Source organism: Caretta caretta, chromosome 27, assembly GCF_965140235.1.
Source record: "Caretta caretta isolate rCarCar2 chromosome 27, rCarCar1.hap1, whole genome shotgun sequence".
In the NCBI taxonomy this organism is placed as follows: domain Eukaryota; kingdom Metazoa; phylum Chordata; order Testudines; family Cheloniidae; genus Caretta; species Caretta caretta.
The window spans coordinates 10,253,960-10,267,849 of NC_134232.1; the positions used below are offsets into that span (position 1 = coordinate 10,253,960).

At 48.3% G+C, this 13,890-nt stretch overlaps 1 protein-coding gene across 1 annotated transcript; it reads right to left on the minus strand.

The window, feature by feature from the left end:
* Positions 1–331: 331 nt before the first annotated feature.
* On the minus strand, positions 332–12,296 carry UBE2Z (ubiquitin conjugating enzyme E2 Z). Its single transcript, XM_048830168.2, has 7 exons — positions 11,674–12,296; positions 8,892–8,964; positions 6,986–7,173; positions 5,117–5,228; positions 4,125–4,237; positions 3,118–3,208; positions 332–823 (listed from the first exon to the last, which is right to left on the minus strand). The coding sequence occupies exons 1-7, from the start codon at positions 12,012–12,014 to the stop codon at positions 653–655; spliced, it is 1,089 nt and encodes a 362-aa protein (XP_048686125.1). The 5' UTR covers positions 12,015–12,296; the 3' UTR covers positions 332–652.
* Positions 12,297–13,890: the final 1,594 nt, after the last annotated feature.

Here is a 13,890-nt window from a genome sequence, read left to right on the forward strand (position 1 = left end):
TTCCCTTCCCCTTTTCCCTCTTCCACCTAAAGTCCAGTCAGCAAAAGCGACCCAGGGACTGGATGAAGCTTTCAGAAAGAAAGCTAGGAGTCCACCCTGTTTATCTTTGGTCTGTCTAGAAGAGATACCAGCAGATAGATGGGCTTATGCAGAGCACCTGTGCCCCACCTCTCCCCAGACAGAAGTTAACCCTAGGCAAGCAGCAAGTGGGCCCCTTAGTATCATGGACTCCAGCCAAGTGCTCCTACAGCTCTGGTCCTTGGGAGTTCAGCATGGCCAGAGGGAAGGGCACATACTGGGTATTTAAGAACAGAAAAGCTGTAAAACGGACTTGCATTCTACATCTCATTGTTTTAATCCAATAAAGAAAAAAAAAGCCACCCAGTGTAGGTGTTTCCAAAATAACCTGATGCCACATGCTCCAGCTTTCTAGCATAGGAAGTACCTTTTAGAGTAGCCTATCACAAGCTTGGCTTTGTCTACCATGAAGTCCTCTTGTTCAGTATCCACCAGAGCATTAAAGGAGACAGAAGACCTCTTCCAGCTCTAGCCACTCTGGGTTTGGCTTGGTTCTCAAGTCTGTCAGGGGTAATTCTAGAGTTCGAAGACAGAACCATCCCCACAATTGGGTTTCTCACATAGAGAGAGACCTCTAAGCCTTGGAGCTCCCTTGAGTGTCTGTCTCCGTCTCCGAGGAGCTGCTGTCAGAGTCTATTTCTACATTCTCCTGCTGGTGTTTCTCTTGCACCTTCAGCCGAATTCCTTGCAAACGGATTAATAGGGACTGATAGTCAAAGTGGCCTCGTTTCTCACCAAAAGGATCCTGGGGGTGGGGAGGAGGAAGGAACACAAGATTTAGACACACACTTATATGGTGCTAAAGTACATCACACTCTACGTGGCATCTATGAAACACACCCACCACAAGGGCAGGCAACAGCAACTGAGCAGATAACTGCAGGGCAAGGAGAGACATTTTGGCCAAAGACACTGGTTAAACCTCTTTTTGCCAAGCACGTTAGGGGTTCGTCAGTGTCAATGCAGAGCATAGAGGACCTTGGCTCTTTTAAACGCACTCTGAAAAAAACCAAGCAAAATAAACTTGAGGGAACTCAGTTTACCTTCCGCAGCCAGATGGTTTGAGTGGACACTGGCTGGATTTGAACCAGAGTTTCAAAGAACTGATGGATTGGTCTCAGGCAGGAGAGAGGGACAGTCTCAGTAGGAAAGACTAAGGACTTAGTAACTACCACCTCGTGTAGTGCTATAGAGGCTTTATAAAGAAAGGCAAGTATCACCCCCATTTTACAGATAGTGTAACTGAGGCACACAAGTGACCACACTTGCCTACAGTCACTCGCAGTTGGGCAGTGGCAAACAGGCAAGAGAGATTTAGCTTCTACCCTCACACCCTGATGGGACCACACTGGCAGAGCAATTGGGAGGAAGCTTGCACTGCCCATGCTGTACCTGCTCTGGGATAAATAGGAGGACTTCAGACTCCAAAAACCAAAAAGCCAGCTTCTTTCCCAAACACTACGCTCACATGGGAAAGCTGCTGACGACGACACTGACCTCAACGTTTTGGAATGGCTTCGTTTTCACACCATTCTCTCTTTTATCTGTGGTTCATCTAATGAAGTGGGTCTATGCTACAATTTACAACGGTTGGGGACAGGAACACAGCAGTAAGACCAGCACTGTGTTTGTACAGCGCCTAGCACAATGGGGTTCTGGTCCAGGACTATGGCTCCTTGCAGCTGCAGCAGTTATGACCGTAGAATGTGATCGGTGCCATTCCCAAATAACTCCTCAAGTCATAACCCTCTCTAGTCACTGTACTAAAGATTCCAGCTGATGTGAGTCAGACAGTGTTGCCTGGTGGCACTATTCAGTCCAAACACAGGCGGTCTGCTTTTGTCATGCGTTGCGGGTGCTCTCATTTTATGGATTACAGGGCTGTTTGTTGACAATGAAGGGCATGGGTAGATATTCGGTTGTAAATTAATCACCTCTCTCTTTCATCAATGGTGATATCTTTTAATGGGACAGTCAGGACATGGGTGATTAGAGCAGAAGCAGCTTCTATTCATATTGAAATATCTTAGCAATCAGCAGTAAGAAAAAGCAGGTTTTTTTTGATGAGTGGCTCAGGAGCAGTGCTAGGAAAAGCTCAGTGGCTTGTACTGGGTCCGCGAAATCAATGGAAATTGAAGGCACTCGGCACCTCAAGGGACCGGGCCTCAGCAAAGCACCTTTGATTCCACACTTAGGCTAGTGCAGATAAAAAATTGCAAGAGCTTGTTCTCAGGATTGGAGAGCAGGAAGAAGCCTCACCCCCCACTTCTCAGGATTGTATTGCATAATGAGTAATAGTGAGGAGGCCCTTAAGAAGAGACTAGAGGAAATCCTAGAACTCCAGCGATGCATAGCCAGAGCCAGCAGAAAAACCACCAGCTAGCTAAACCTTTGACCGGGACATAGGAACTGCCCTACTGGAATCACACTACTGTCCAAGCAGCGGTAGTTTCCTATTCTCTTAGCATGAGTCAGAGGATGGACCAGTGGTCCTCAACCTATTTACCGTTGTGGGCCACATATGTAGCCCACAATGTTATGTGGGCCGCATCCAACACTACTTGTAGGGCCCTGATCCACATGAAGAGGAAATACAAGCACATTTAAGCTGGTGTATCCCCCCCCTAAATTCTGCCTTTCAGAGGAAACTTTCAAATGAAGTACAATTGGCACCAACAGACAGAGAATTAAGCAGACATTTTGTGTTAGAGGAAAAACAGTACATAATAGGAATTTCTCATAGCCTTATTTCATGGCTGATGTGAAATCAAAGCACATGAAGGGTAGAATTTCTTAAATTCCCTCCAGATAAGGAACTCCCATTCTCCTCCCTCCTAAATTAGCCATGTCAAGAGGCAAGCTGATGGCTACCGTGGCTGAAGGAGGTAGCCAAGATAAAAATAATCTCAGCAAGCAGACAACACTTTTCACCACATAGATTGTAAGAAATGGAAGTGTTGATGTGCCAGCTAACAGGTCATTAAACTGCACCCTTCTAATTAAGTCGTAGCATGGACAGGGGGGTTGCCAGCAGCTTACCTGCATTGTCTGTCCTTGGAGGTGAAGCCTCTCTTTGCATGCACCCTCGTAGAAGTCAAAGTATTCCATGAAAGACTTCTCCATAACACCCCTGGAATGCCACAAAAGAGCACATGGTCAATGCAGGCGGAGCGAGCATTTAAGCGATGGTCTCAACACCTCGTGGCCACGTGAGACTCCATTCAGTTAAAAGAAAAGGAGGACTTGTGGCACCTTGGAGACTAACCAATTTATCTGAGCATAAACTTTCCGTGAGCTACAGCTCACTTCATCGGAAGCTTATGCTCAAATAAATTGGTTCGTCTCTAAGGTGCCACAAGTACCCCGCTTCTTTTTGCGAATACAGACTAACATGTCTGCTACTCTGAAACCATTCAGTTAAGCAAACGTGTCATTCATCTAATCCACAACACTCTGTGTATGCCTTAAAAATGTACGTGGACGATCCAAGCATTCAAAAAATCTGCCCTGGCAACTGAGGCAATCATCCCGCTGCTCAGCAGAACCTCAGACACACGGGGTTTGCATTAACTTGTGTCACTGCCCTGATTGAATTACACCACACCAGAAACAAGAGTATGCAGGAGGAGGTGGTCGTCATATAGCAATTGGATGTATCGTGAGACAAAGCACGGCAGGGAACAAGTACAGGTGCTGTATAAATATTATACTCAGTACACATCAGGAACAATTAGCCATCCACCCGTGGAAGCAAGACAGGGACACGTCATCCCCCTTTACAATATGGGAATGGGAACAGAGGGTTTAGCAGTGCCCACCGTGACACAGCTAGGACTGGAACTCAGGAGTTCGGAAACACCAAGATAAGAGTTCCTGGCACCCTGTTCAACATAGGACGCTGCCCCTTCGACAGAGATCCAGCCCCTCACAGCGACTTAGCAAGCGAACATGAAGCATACAGAAGCGCCCAGTTAAAGCGGACCCTGACTGTTCAGAACGAGATGGGGCCATGTTTGTGCATTCACTCCTCTATCCCCATTACCTACCGTAAAGGCTCAGGACAGGGACACTTTCCTTCCAGCATGTCGCACACGGCTACTCGGATAGTCTCATGCCGAATGCACTCGTTATAGTTCTTACTATCCCCAGGGTGCCTCTCCTGTAAATGGAAATTGCTCCACTGAGTCCGTGTGGTAAACAGGTATTATCCCTTCCCTTCGGGCCATAAGGATTTCACACTCTGCAGCGAACTCTCCTCAGATCTGCCTGCTCAAAGTACAGTGATCTAGTTTATTCTGAAAAGCTGGTAAGAGATTCCACATGTTCCCAGATCCCAGGATTCGGGTAGCTGAGGAGATGGATCAACTCAAGCCAGCACAATAGTCTCTCTCTCCTTCTCTCTTAGGGACCGTAGACCAGGATAACCTGAGCAGTTTGGGTCACGTAGGACACAATACATCCCAGGGAAGCCATTTACTTTCAGCACAGATTGGCAGAACAAGAAAAAGCCGCTGCAGATATAATCAGTTTTCTGTCTGTTTCCAGTTAATTCCACTACCTTTCTTATAATGTAAATTAAAATGGGATCTGTGGCAGGAAGGCTAAACACTTTCTAAACCCATGCTGTCTGTATAAACCAGGTGACCATTAGTACCGACAGGATATTCCACCATAAAGCTCTTCTGCAAGTCAGGTAGTATCATGTGGGGTAAATTGGGGCTTGGCGCAGTTAACAGACTTACTCAAGGTCACAGCAACTCAGCAACAAAGAATGAAACAGAAAGCAGGAATCTCCCAGTTCTCTCACTACTAGACAACACTCCCTTCAGCTAAAAATAGCTCTCCTCTCCAGAGGTGTTTCCAGGACACCCATCGCTGGTATCTGGAGAGATGAACACCAAAGACTTGAATAGCCTCAGGATGACTGATTGAATTCCCCTTTGCAGAGAGGCACAGTTGGAGAGCGTGTGCGTGTGAGTGTGAGTGTGAGGACGACGACACGGGAGTCAAGTCATTCCATGCTCAATCAGAATATTACCTGCTCAAAGCCAGGTTCGTTGTGATAGGGGTTCTCCGTCATCAGAGACTGTATGGAGATGAGGACTGAAGAGATACTCTGTGCTGGGCTCCAAGCAGGACCAGTCCAAGTGCTGAAACATCATAAACACAGGAACGTATTTAAACACAAGACCTAGAATAGGACTCAGTGACCTCCCCTTTCACCGTTACCATTCTCAAAGATCAACAAACCCCAGTTTAGGAAATCAGAAAAAGCTAGAGGGGACTACCCAGAAGGGGAAGTGGACAAGAAGAACAGGGAGCCCCCAATGATCTGCAGTGTTCAGAAGCTTTTATGGTTGAAGTTAGTGTTTCTTTTCACCCAGTTGTGAACACTAATCTGGATAAGTAAGATTTTTGTAAATTTCACTTTACTGCCAGCATTGAAGTGCCTGGCAGACGGAAAAGAGTAGCACGCCTGGGGAAACTGCCCAACATCAGGGTTAATATTGAAAAATGTTCTGCTTGAATAATAATACCGTGTTCTTATATTGCACTTTCCATCTCAAAGCACTTTACAGCAGAGGTCAGTATCATTATCCTCATTTTATAGATGGGGAAAACTGAGGTGCAGTGACTTGCCCAAGGTCATCCGGGAGATCAGTGGCAGAAGCAGGATTAGAATTCAGGTCTGAATCCTAGTCCAGTCGTCTTATGCATTAGGCAACATTGCCTCCTACAGTAGCAAAGATCTACTGGTCCCTATGCCACATGCAGGGGTGCGCACACCTTTATGCAGAGGGACATTTCTAGAAAAAACAACAAACTCTGCATTAGCCACCCTTTGCTACAGATCCTTTCCCCCCCTGGAATGGCAGCATTTCAAAAGAGGGATGCACCTGGCACATGAGACGCTTTCTAAACCCTTTCATTTTGCTGCTCCTTTTCCCTCCACCTCCCCTGCGCCTTTCAGTTTGATGCACGTCCCAAGAGCTTGAGGTGGTCTGCCCAACTCAGTGCCTCCCGTTTCAAACCCCCTCCCATCACATCAATGAATAGTCTTCCTTCCTTAAACCATTGTTCTGTGTTTGCTCTAATTTAGGACCCAACCCTGTGAGACGACAAGCCTCTGCCACTTGCACTGGCTTCACGCTGAGCTGCACTGTGCCCAGCGGCACTCAAGATCCTGCCCTGGCATTGTTAACGTGTCAGGGAAGGGATGATGTGTTTGCAGGATTGGGACCATCCATGCATGTTCTTTAAGCACAGTAGTCCAATTGAAGCTAATGGGACTGCTCCCATGCTTAAAATTAAGCATCTGCAGAATTGGAGCCGAAGTTTGTAAAACCGCTGTTTGAATAGGCAGTGCTCTAGTGGGGACTTAAAATAATTATCCTACTCATGGTTTTGCACCAAGCACAAGCGGAAGCAGAGAAGCAGTTAAACAGCTTTCCAGGGAGTTCTTAGTGGCTCTCTTTTTTTTTTTTAATTTCTTTAAAAACCACACACACACACACGGGAAATTAAAACCACCAAAAAGAAAAAAAACCCTACATTCAAACAACAATCAGGGTCGGCCTTCAAACCGCAAAAGCAGAAGAAATGCAAAGTTCAGGCCAAAACTCTATGGGGGGAGATGGGAGGAGTGCTGTGCTACTTAGGCACAATGGAGTGAGAGAACAGAATTTCAGTCCTGGCTTTTGTAGGTTCAAAGAAAGTCAGACTCGCATTTTTGCTAAATTCTGGCAGCTTTAAGGCCTCCATCGTGCAAGCAACGCCATAGAGAGTCTGTGCAGGCAGATGTCACTGCAGGATCAGGACCTAAATATGCAAAGAGGGTCACATACAGCAGAGAACTGCCTACAGCAAACTCCTGGCTTCCCCCGAAACAGCTGAAATCTTCTCTTACCCTAAAATACTCAGGCAGACTTTCCCATTGCGGTAGAAGTTGGGGTTAAACCTCACTGTGTTATTCCCTGTTGTCATCAGTTTGACCCTTGGTGGGTGGATGGGATAATCTGGAGGACAGCGAAACAGGAACAAGAAGAAACCCCCTTCATAAGGCGTGTCAAATGGGCCTGTGATCAATGCATGAATCTGTAAAACAAAAGCCCATCTTGCGCACCACTTCAAAATTGCGCAGCACTGTGAAATTTTCAACAAAACCAAACAAGTGCAAGAAATCGCGATACAGAGCTCACGACCAGGCCTCTCCCACAAGCACATCATACACAGTCCACTCTTTCCCCTCCCTGCCAGACTCACTTATACATTTCTCTGCCACACCTGTGCGCGATGCATGCCCCCGTAGCCGTATTTACATGCCTCACACACTTGCACATGCATCCGCTCCATGTCTGCGCAGCCAAATGCAGAGTAAACAGTACTTCATCGGAAGAGCTCGACATTTCAAAAGTTGAAAGATTTAAAAACAAAAAACACAACTAACAAGAAAAAATATTCACTACCTATTTCCATCCCCAACCTTTATTTTCCAACTTCTGAATTTCCACCAGCAAGAGGATTTTTCTTAGTTTGAAGATACTGCACTGATTTGTACTTAAACGGATCACTAACCTTCCTCAGCCAGGACCTATGGTTAGGAGCATTCTCTCCTCACTGTAAAGTTACCTCTGAAGATCCTGATCACATGCAGGTGAAATTACTACCTGAGCAAGATTATTTCCTTCTGTGCTATTTCAAATGTGCTTACTTGATCAATTTTAAATGCTTCTTAACTCCTCGTGATTTGCAAGAAGATGCCAAGACTAAGACGCTTTAAGACATGGTCAATGATCTAATGCATTGTTGGAAAATGGGTGTGTATTTTCAGCTTCCAGCATCAAGTTGGACCAAAGTTATGATTAAAATACTGAGTATACACTCAGAATATGGAGTATTCTTGTATATAGGAATTCTCTCCAAGAACTATTCCCTTGCAGTATTTTAAAACCCAAAGGCCTCACTTCAGCCAAGGATTAGTGCTGGTGGTACCTGGAAGTGGAAAGATTGTTGGAGAGGTGGGAAAAGCTTGCAGCAACAGGAAAAGAGGAGGCAACTTCTCCTCCACCACTAGCCTCACAGGAAACCAGTGCAGCCCAAAGACTGGATATGGGATGGAGGCTGGGAGATGCACTGCATCAAATGCATCCTTTCAGCAGCCAGCGTCTGCAAGCTTACTAGGGTATCCTGACTGCAGTGTGACACTTAGCAGAAACTACATGGACAGGCATCTCCCAAGAACACCTCCACTGGGGCACAAGGATGCAGGCTAGCACAGGGAGTGCAAGTTACACCTCTCTGCATAAGCTTGGGTCTGAATCATGGCCTAATCTGAAGTTTCTGCACCCAATGCACAGATGCCTCCTGACTACCACATTTACCACCCCCAGTCTCTGATGGAAGCTTCCCATAGCCCAGTGGTGCTCACAGCGGAGTCAGCTGTTCCTCAACATTCCCACTGATCATTTTCAAGCATTGGCAGCATGAAACCAGCAGGATAGGTGCTTTACCGAGTCGTATGGCCATGGCGGCTCTACTGGATTGATCTGCAGAGCCACAGTTTATCACTTCACAAAGTCAGCGTCCTTGAAAGCCCCCCTCCAATTTTAAAACACAGCCCCGTCTCACTGTCCCCAGGAAAATTTAAGCTGCTTTATTCTTTTACAACCTTTTGAGGATGATCTATGGGACTCTTCCCTACCCCTCTCCCCAAAATGGTATGGACAAGCCTTATATGGATTAACTCTTAAAGTAGCCAGCAAAAGAAGACACACAGAAGGAGAAAGTTGGATCAGTTCTGGATATTCACTTACCTTAGTCATATCATGGGGATCAGGCACAACAAACATTCCAGGGGGTGGTTCCTTATAAATGGACATGATATCCCTGAACAAAGAAAACAGGAATTAGCCATTATCTCCCTCGGGGTCCAGACAAATCCAAGGAACAGAACAGAGTATGAGAGTGTGTGTGTGAGAAACAAAATAAACCTGTTACTGAAAGCACTTGTTTTTTTATTTTGTTGCTGCTTCATTGTTTTCTGGCTAAGCTGTTCCTACTTATCCAGAAGAGCTGTAGGAGAGAAGGAGTGCACACACTCTCAAAATACATAACAAGAGACATGGCATCAGATATGACTCATTGCGAGTTGGGGGACATACAGCAGCATTCTACCTCTAACAGCGAGAGTGCTGCTCCCTGTGTTGAGGTGAGTTGCACACAGCCACAAAAGGATTTTAAAAAAAGTCTTCCTGTTCGTAAAGAAAACTGAGCTGAGCTAAAGTTTCAGCAGTATGACTAAGCAGATGAAACTTCTGAAGTGACAGGAGAACCTCAACTTCTTATCAAGTTAGTGCTTTCATCCATTTGGACTGGAAGCATAGTTTGTACCATCTTATGGTGAAGTTCTAGGAGTTTTGTAACCAACAGTAGAAGAAGGATATGCAATCATTTGGCAAGCAGTAATGTTTGTGAGGAGGGAAGAGGAAGAATCTATTGAAATAAGGCCCATATTTCTAACAATACAACAACATATTGTTTTAAAGTTTATCAACATGCCAGACCTAATGTGAGCAATCCTTTTACAGGCAGCCTCTAATACTGCAGTTAGACAGGAAATAGCTGAATTGTTCAGTTAGCACCACTCAGGCAAATGAAAGAATAGGATTATGGGTGGGCCAGTAACACCTTATAAAATTCAATCTAGGAACACAAAAAAGAAACCTATTCCCCTACTGATCTAATACAAAACTACTAATTTGCAGATGCACAGAGATACTTGGTTTCAGATCACTCATTGGCAGACAGCTGGCACAACAGATTAAATTTTAAGATTCAGTAGAGGCAGTTTTGGTCAGGTGAGGTATCATCTTATATTGAATGCACAGGACAGAATCAGGAGATCAGAACGCTACTCTGGTCTCTGACACAACTTCATTGTTAACCTCGGGGAAGTCACTTTGCCTCTCTTGTATGCACCTGCAAAAATGCAGTTGTGAGGCTGAATTCAATGTATGGGCTTTGAGATCCTTGCATGGATGGGGCAAAATATGACTTCATACAACTCAACTCAACAACTCATACATTTTCTTAGCCACTGGTAGCAGCACGAATGGTTTAACCAGGTGGGGACAGAGGGAGGAAGTTTCTGTTAATCCCCCCTTTAAAATGATAAACGTGATCACCGAAATAGACTACGGCAGTTTTAGCAAGAAGCTGCTGACCCATATGAATTGCCAAATTTCAGTGGTGGATAATTGATTCTGTCTAGTATATTTTCCAGGACGTTTCATGTGGACATGGGATGCTTCATCTCCTGTGCTGTACCGCATTGCTGCACGTGGAGAACAGCTATCACATTCCACCCGAGACGTGGATACATGATCTTACATTTATACACCCTGCAAATCACTGTGGGATCTGTCTGGATGAAAAGCGCTTTATAAATACAATGCAGCATTAGCACGCTGGGTGTCGAGCAGCAGCAGTGAGCTGAAACTAGACTGTGTCAACAAAGCCAGAGGGAATCTAAAGCATTTTGATGCACAGAACGTTCTCCTAACCCTGGGGAAGCCTACTAAAACATAGAGAGCTGCAGATACCTCTGGGGACAAGATCAAAGGGGTGATGAGTGAATCATAAACTATCAGGGTTGGAAGGGGCCTCAGGTGATCATCTAGTCCAAGCCCCTGCTCAAAGCAGGGCCAATCCCCAATTTTTGCCCCCCATCCCTAAATGCCCCCCTCAAGGATTGAACTCACAACCCTGGGTTTAGCAATGCTCAAACCACTGAGCTCTCCCTCCCCCCGTGTGTGGGGGTCTCACATTCCCTTGTGGAAAGCTGTAAGTGCCAGTGCATAAAGAAATGCATCCACTTCCCTAGGATATATAGGTGTCTCCATAGGTGGCCTCAGGCCACAGAGAACAACATGGAAGAGTTCGTCCTGTCCCTAGCACAGATGCTGATGACATCCATGGGGTAGAGGCTACCCAAGTGGTTATGGCCCACAGGCAGATGGGACAGTGGGTGTTGGTAATGCCAGTCCCAAAACCCTAGGCTCAAAGGGCAAGACGCTGGAAGAGATCAAGATGGGACGGGGAAAGATTCGTACTCCTTTTAGAGGGAGGGGGAAGGCCCCCAAGCACGGACAACCGCCTCTTTTCGGGGGAGGGGCCGGGAGAGAAATCCAGAACAGAGCAAGGAGCGGTCACCATGACAGGGCATTTACTCAGCGGTGATTTCGCCTGGGAAGCCCCTGGCTACAGGAAGAGAAAGGACTGCGGCACTGGGGGAGGGGGTCGCCGGGTCCCGAGCAGGCAGGCGGGGTACTGGCTGGGCCCGGAGCTCCCAGGGAAAGACACTGGAGCCCCACGGGGGATGCGCCAGCACCGGCTGGCCCGGATCAGGCAGAACCGGGGGCGGGGGGCGGGTTTGGGGCGCGCGCTATCCCGGGGGAGGGGCCCCCGGGAGACGGGGTTTGTAGTTACAGATCCCCCCCCCCCCACACACACACACACCCCCGGGGCGGGGGTCCCCGGCTCGATCCGCAGCAGGCCGGCCGGAGGCGGCCGGGCCAGGCCGGCTCGCTCGCTCACCGTTTGATCCGCAGCAGGCAGGCCGGGCTCGGCCTCTCGCTGTCCCAGTCGCCGCTCACCGTGGGGTCCCAGAAGGCGGAGTGAGTGAGCAGCGCGGCCCCGGCCGCGGCGGCGGCGGCGGCCGCGGGCAGCCCGGCGAGGGGGGCCCCGCCGCTCCCGGGGGGGGCTCCGGCCCCCGCGGGGGGCGCCCCGAACCCGGCCGCCGCCCACAGCTCGGCCGGGATGAACACGCCGGGGCTGCCCGCTCCGCCGCCCCCGGGCCCCGCCGGGACCCCGCCGCTCGTGGCGGCCGCCAGCACCGCCGCCGCGGCCGCCTCCTCCGCTGCCGGACTCTCCGCCATTCTCCGCGGCCCGTGCCCCGTCTGGGAGAGCGCAGCTTCCGGGACTCCACACCAGCGAGTCCGCCGGCCAGAGCGGCCCTCACCCGGCTCCTCCACCGCCGAATCCGGGCCAGAGCGTCCACCCGCCCCGCCCTGCCGCCGCCCCGAGCACTCCGCTCAGCACCATGGAGTCGCCTCCGGGCTGCAGAGTGTCGCTCCCGAGCTGGCCACCCAGGAGACGCCTTTCACTAGAGCGTCCTCCACCCTCAACCAACGAGTTGCGGACCATAGAGTCTTCTCTGGGAGTAGAGTGTCAATCCAATCAACGAGACGCCCAGCAGCGGGGAGGAGGAGGAGTGCCCTGCTTTTCATGCCCAGGAGGCAGTGGGCGTGGCCTGGTGGTGCAAGACTTTGCAGGGGGCAGGCCTCTGTGCAGCTAGGCTGGTGCCAGGGTGTCATGACAGCATTGTCCTCGGCCTGTGCTTTTGGTGGAGGGTGATGCTGTATCAGTGTGACGGCATTCATGATGTCATCACATGGCATCACAGCCTGGATGCATGCAGTGCAGGTAGAACCCGGTGGGTCCCAGGATATTAGAGAGGGCAGAAGAGATCTCTGCCAGGGAAAGTCAAATGTAATAAGTAATTTCAAATTCAGTGAGTGAGTCACAAAGGCCAGGGAAGGCCGAAGTGCAGTCTGCAGTGACTCATTTCTCTGCTAGAAAGGAGCAACACAGAGAGAGTACACCTCCCAGCAATCCATGCTTTAACATACCCGAAAGCAATGTGTGGCCTTTTATTTACAATTAGACCAACAGGGAGGGGTGAGGAGGAGGGGAGGGCGACTTGGCACCTTAAATAAAAGAAGTGCATAGAAAATAAACAGGTTTAGAAACATCTGTACAAATATCTCTTGCGGAGGAGAGGAGAGGAGAGGAGAGGGGAGGGGAGCTCCATCCCCCCACCCCCACAATACACCCTCACCATAGAAAAAGGTTCCCAATCAGGAGTTGTGATTCACAATTTGGAAGATGGGATTAGGCCGGGGTTCTCAAACTGGGGGTCAGGACCCCTCAGGGGGTCGCAAGGTTATTACATGGGGGGTCGCAAGCTGTCAGCCTCCACCCCAAACCCCGCTTTGTCTCCAGCATTTATAATGGTGTTCAATATATTAAAAAGTGTTTTTAATTTATAAGGGGGGGGGGTCGCACTCAGAGGCTTGCTATGTGAAAGGGGTCACCAGTACAAAAGCTTGAGAACCCCTGGATTAGGAAGACTCACCTGTCCTTGGGTCTCTGCCGGTGTAGATCAGGGGGTCGTTGTGCACCCCCTGCTCTGGGGTGACCCCCAACAGTTTATCCTAAGATGAAAGTACCTTTGCTGTGTTTTTATGTATGTTGTACAATTTGCCACAGCAGCCCCTGTTCTAGGTTATCCCCTTGTAAGATCCAGTTATTCCACAGCTATTCCTGACACCTAGTGCTAAGGGTAGTCTTGAAATTTAGATTACAAATGGGAAAATATCAAAGAGTCTAATCAGCTGATGGGGATTCTACTCTGTGCTTCTGTCTCATCACTTGACTCATGGCTGACTGACTAATCACTTTTTCCGTCTTGGGTACAATTCTACACTGGAAGAGGCCAGATAAAACAAGCAACAATATCTGACTCCAGATTGTTTCATTGTAACTGGGTACTTAAGATGGACAGGTTTTTGGGCTTTTTAAGATCCTGATGTATATAGAGCTTTTCATTAAACTAGCTAACTCACTTCAGAGTAGGCATATTGCATACATCCTGATACATAGAGTCTACACTCACCAGGCAGGCAGACCCTATGAAGCAGGTATCATTGAGAAGATATAAGTCTATCATAAACCAAAAGCTTGCCTCTCTCA

Bases quoted from the DNA above. Each gene is read 5' to 3' on its own strand.
- UBE2Z (XM_048830168.2), bottom strand. From the start codon at position 12,014: ATGGCGGAGAGTCCGGCAGCGGAGGAGGCGGCCGCGGCGGCGGTGCTG. The intron at 7,174-8,891 runs GTAAGTGAATAT...TTTGTTTTACAG, and splicing joins ATCCCCATGATATGACTAAG to ATTCATGCATTGATCACAGG. The intron at 4,238-5,116 runs GTAATATTCTGA...TTCCATTTACAG, and splicing joins ACGAACCTGGCTTTGAGCAG to GAGAGGCACCCTGGGGATAG.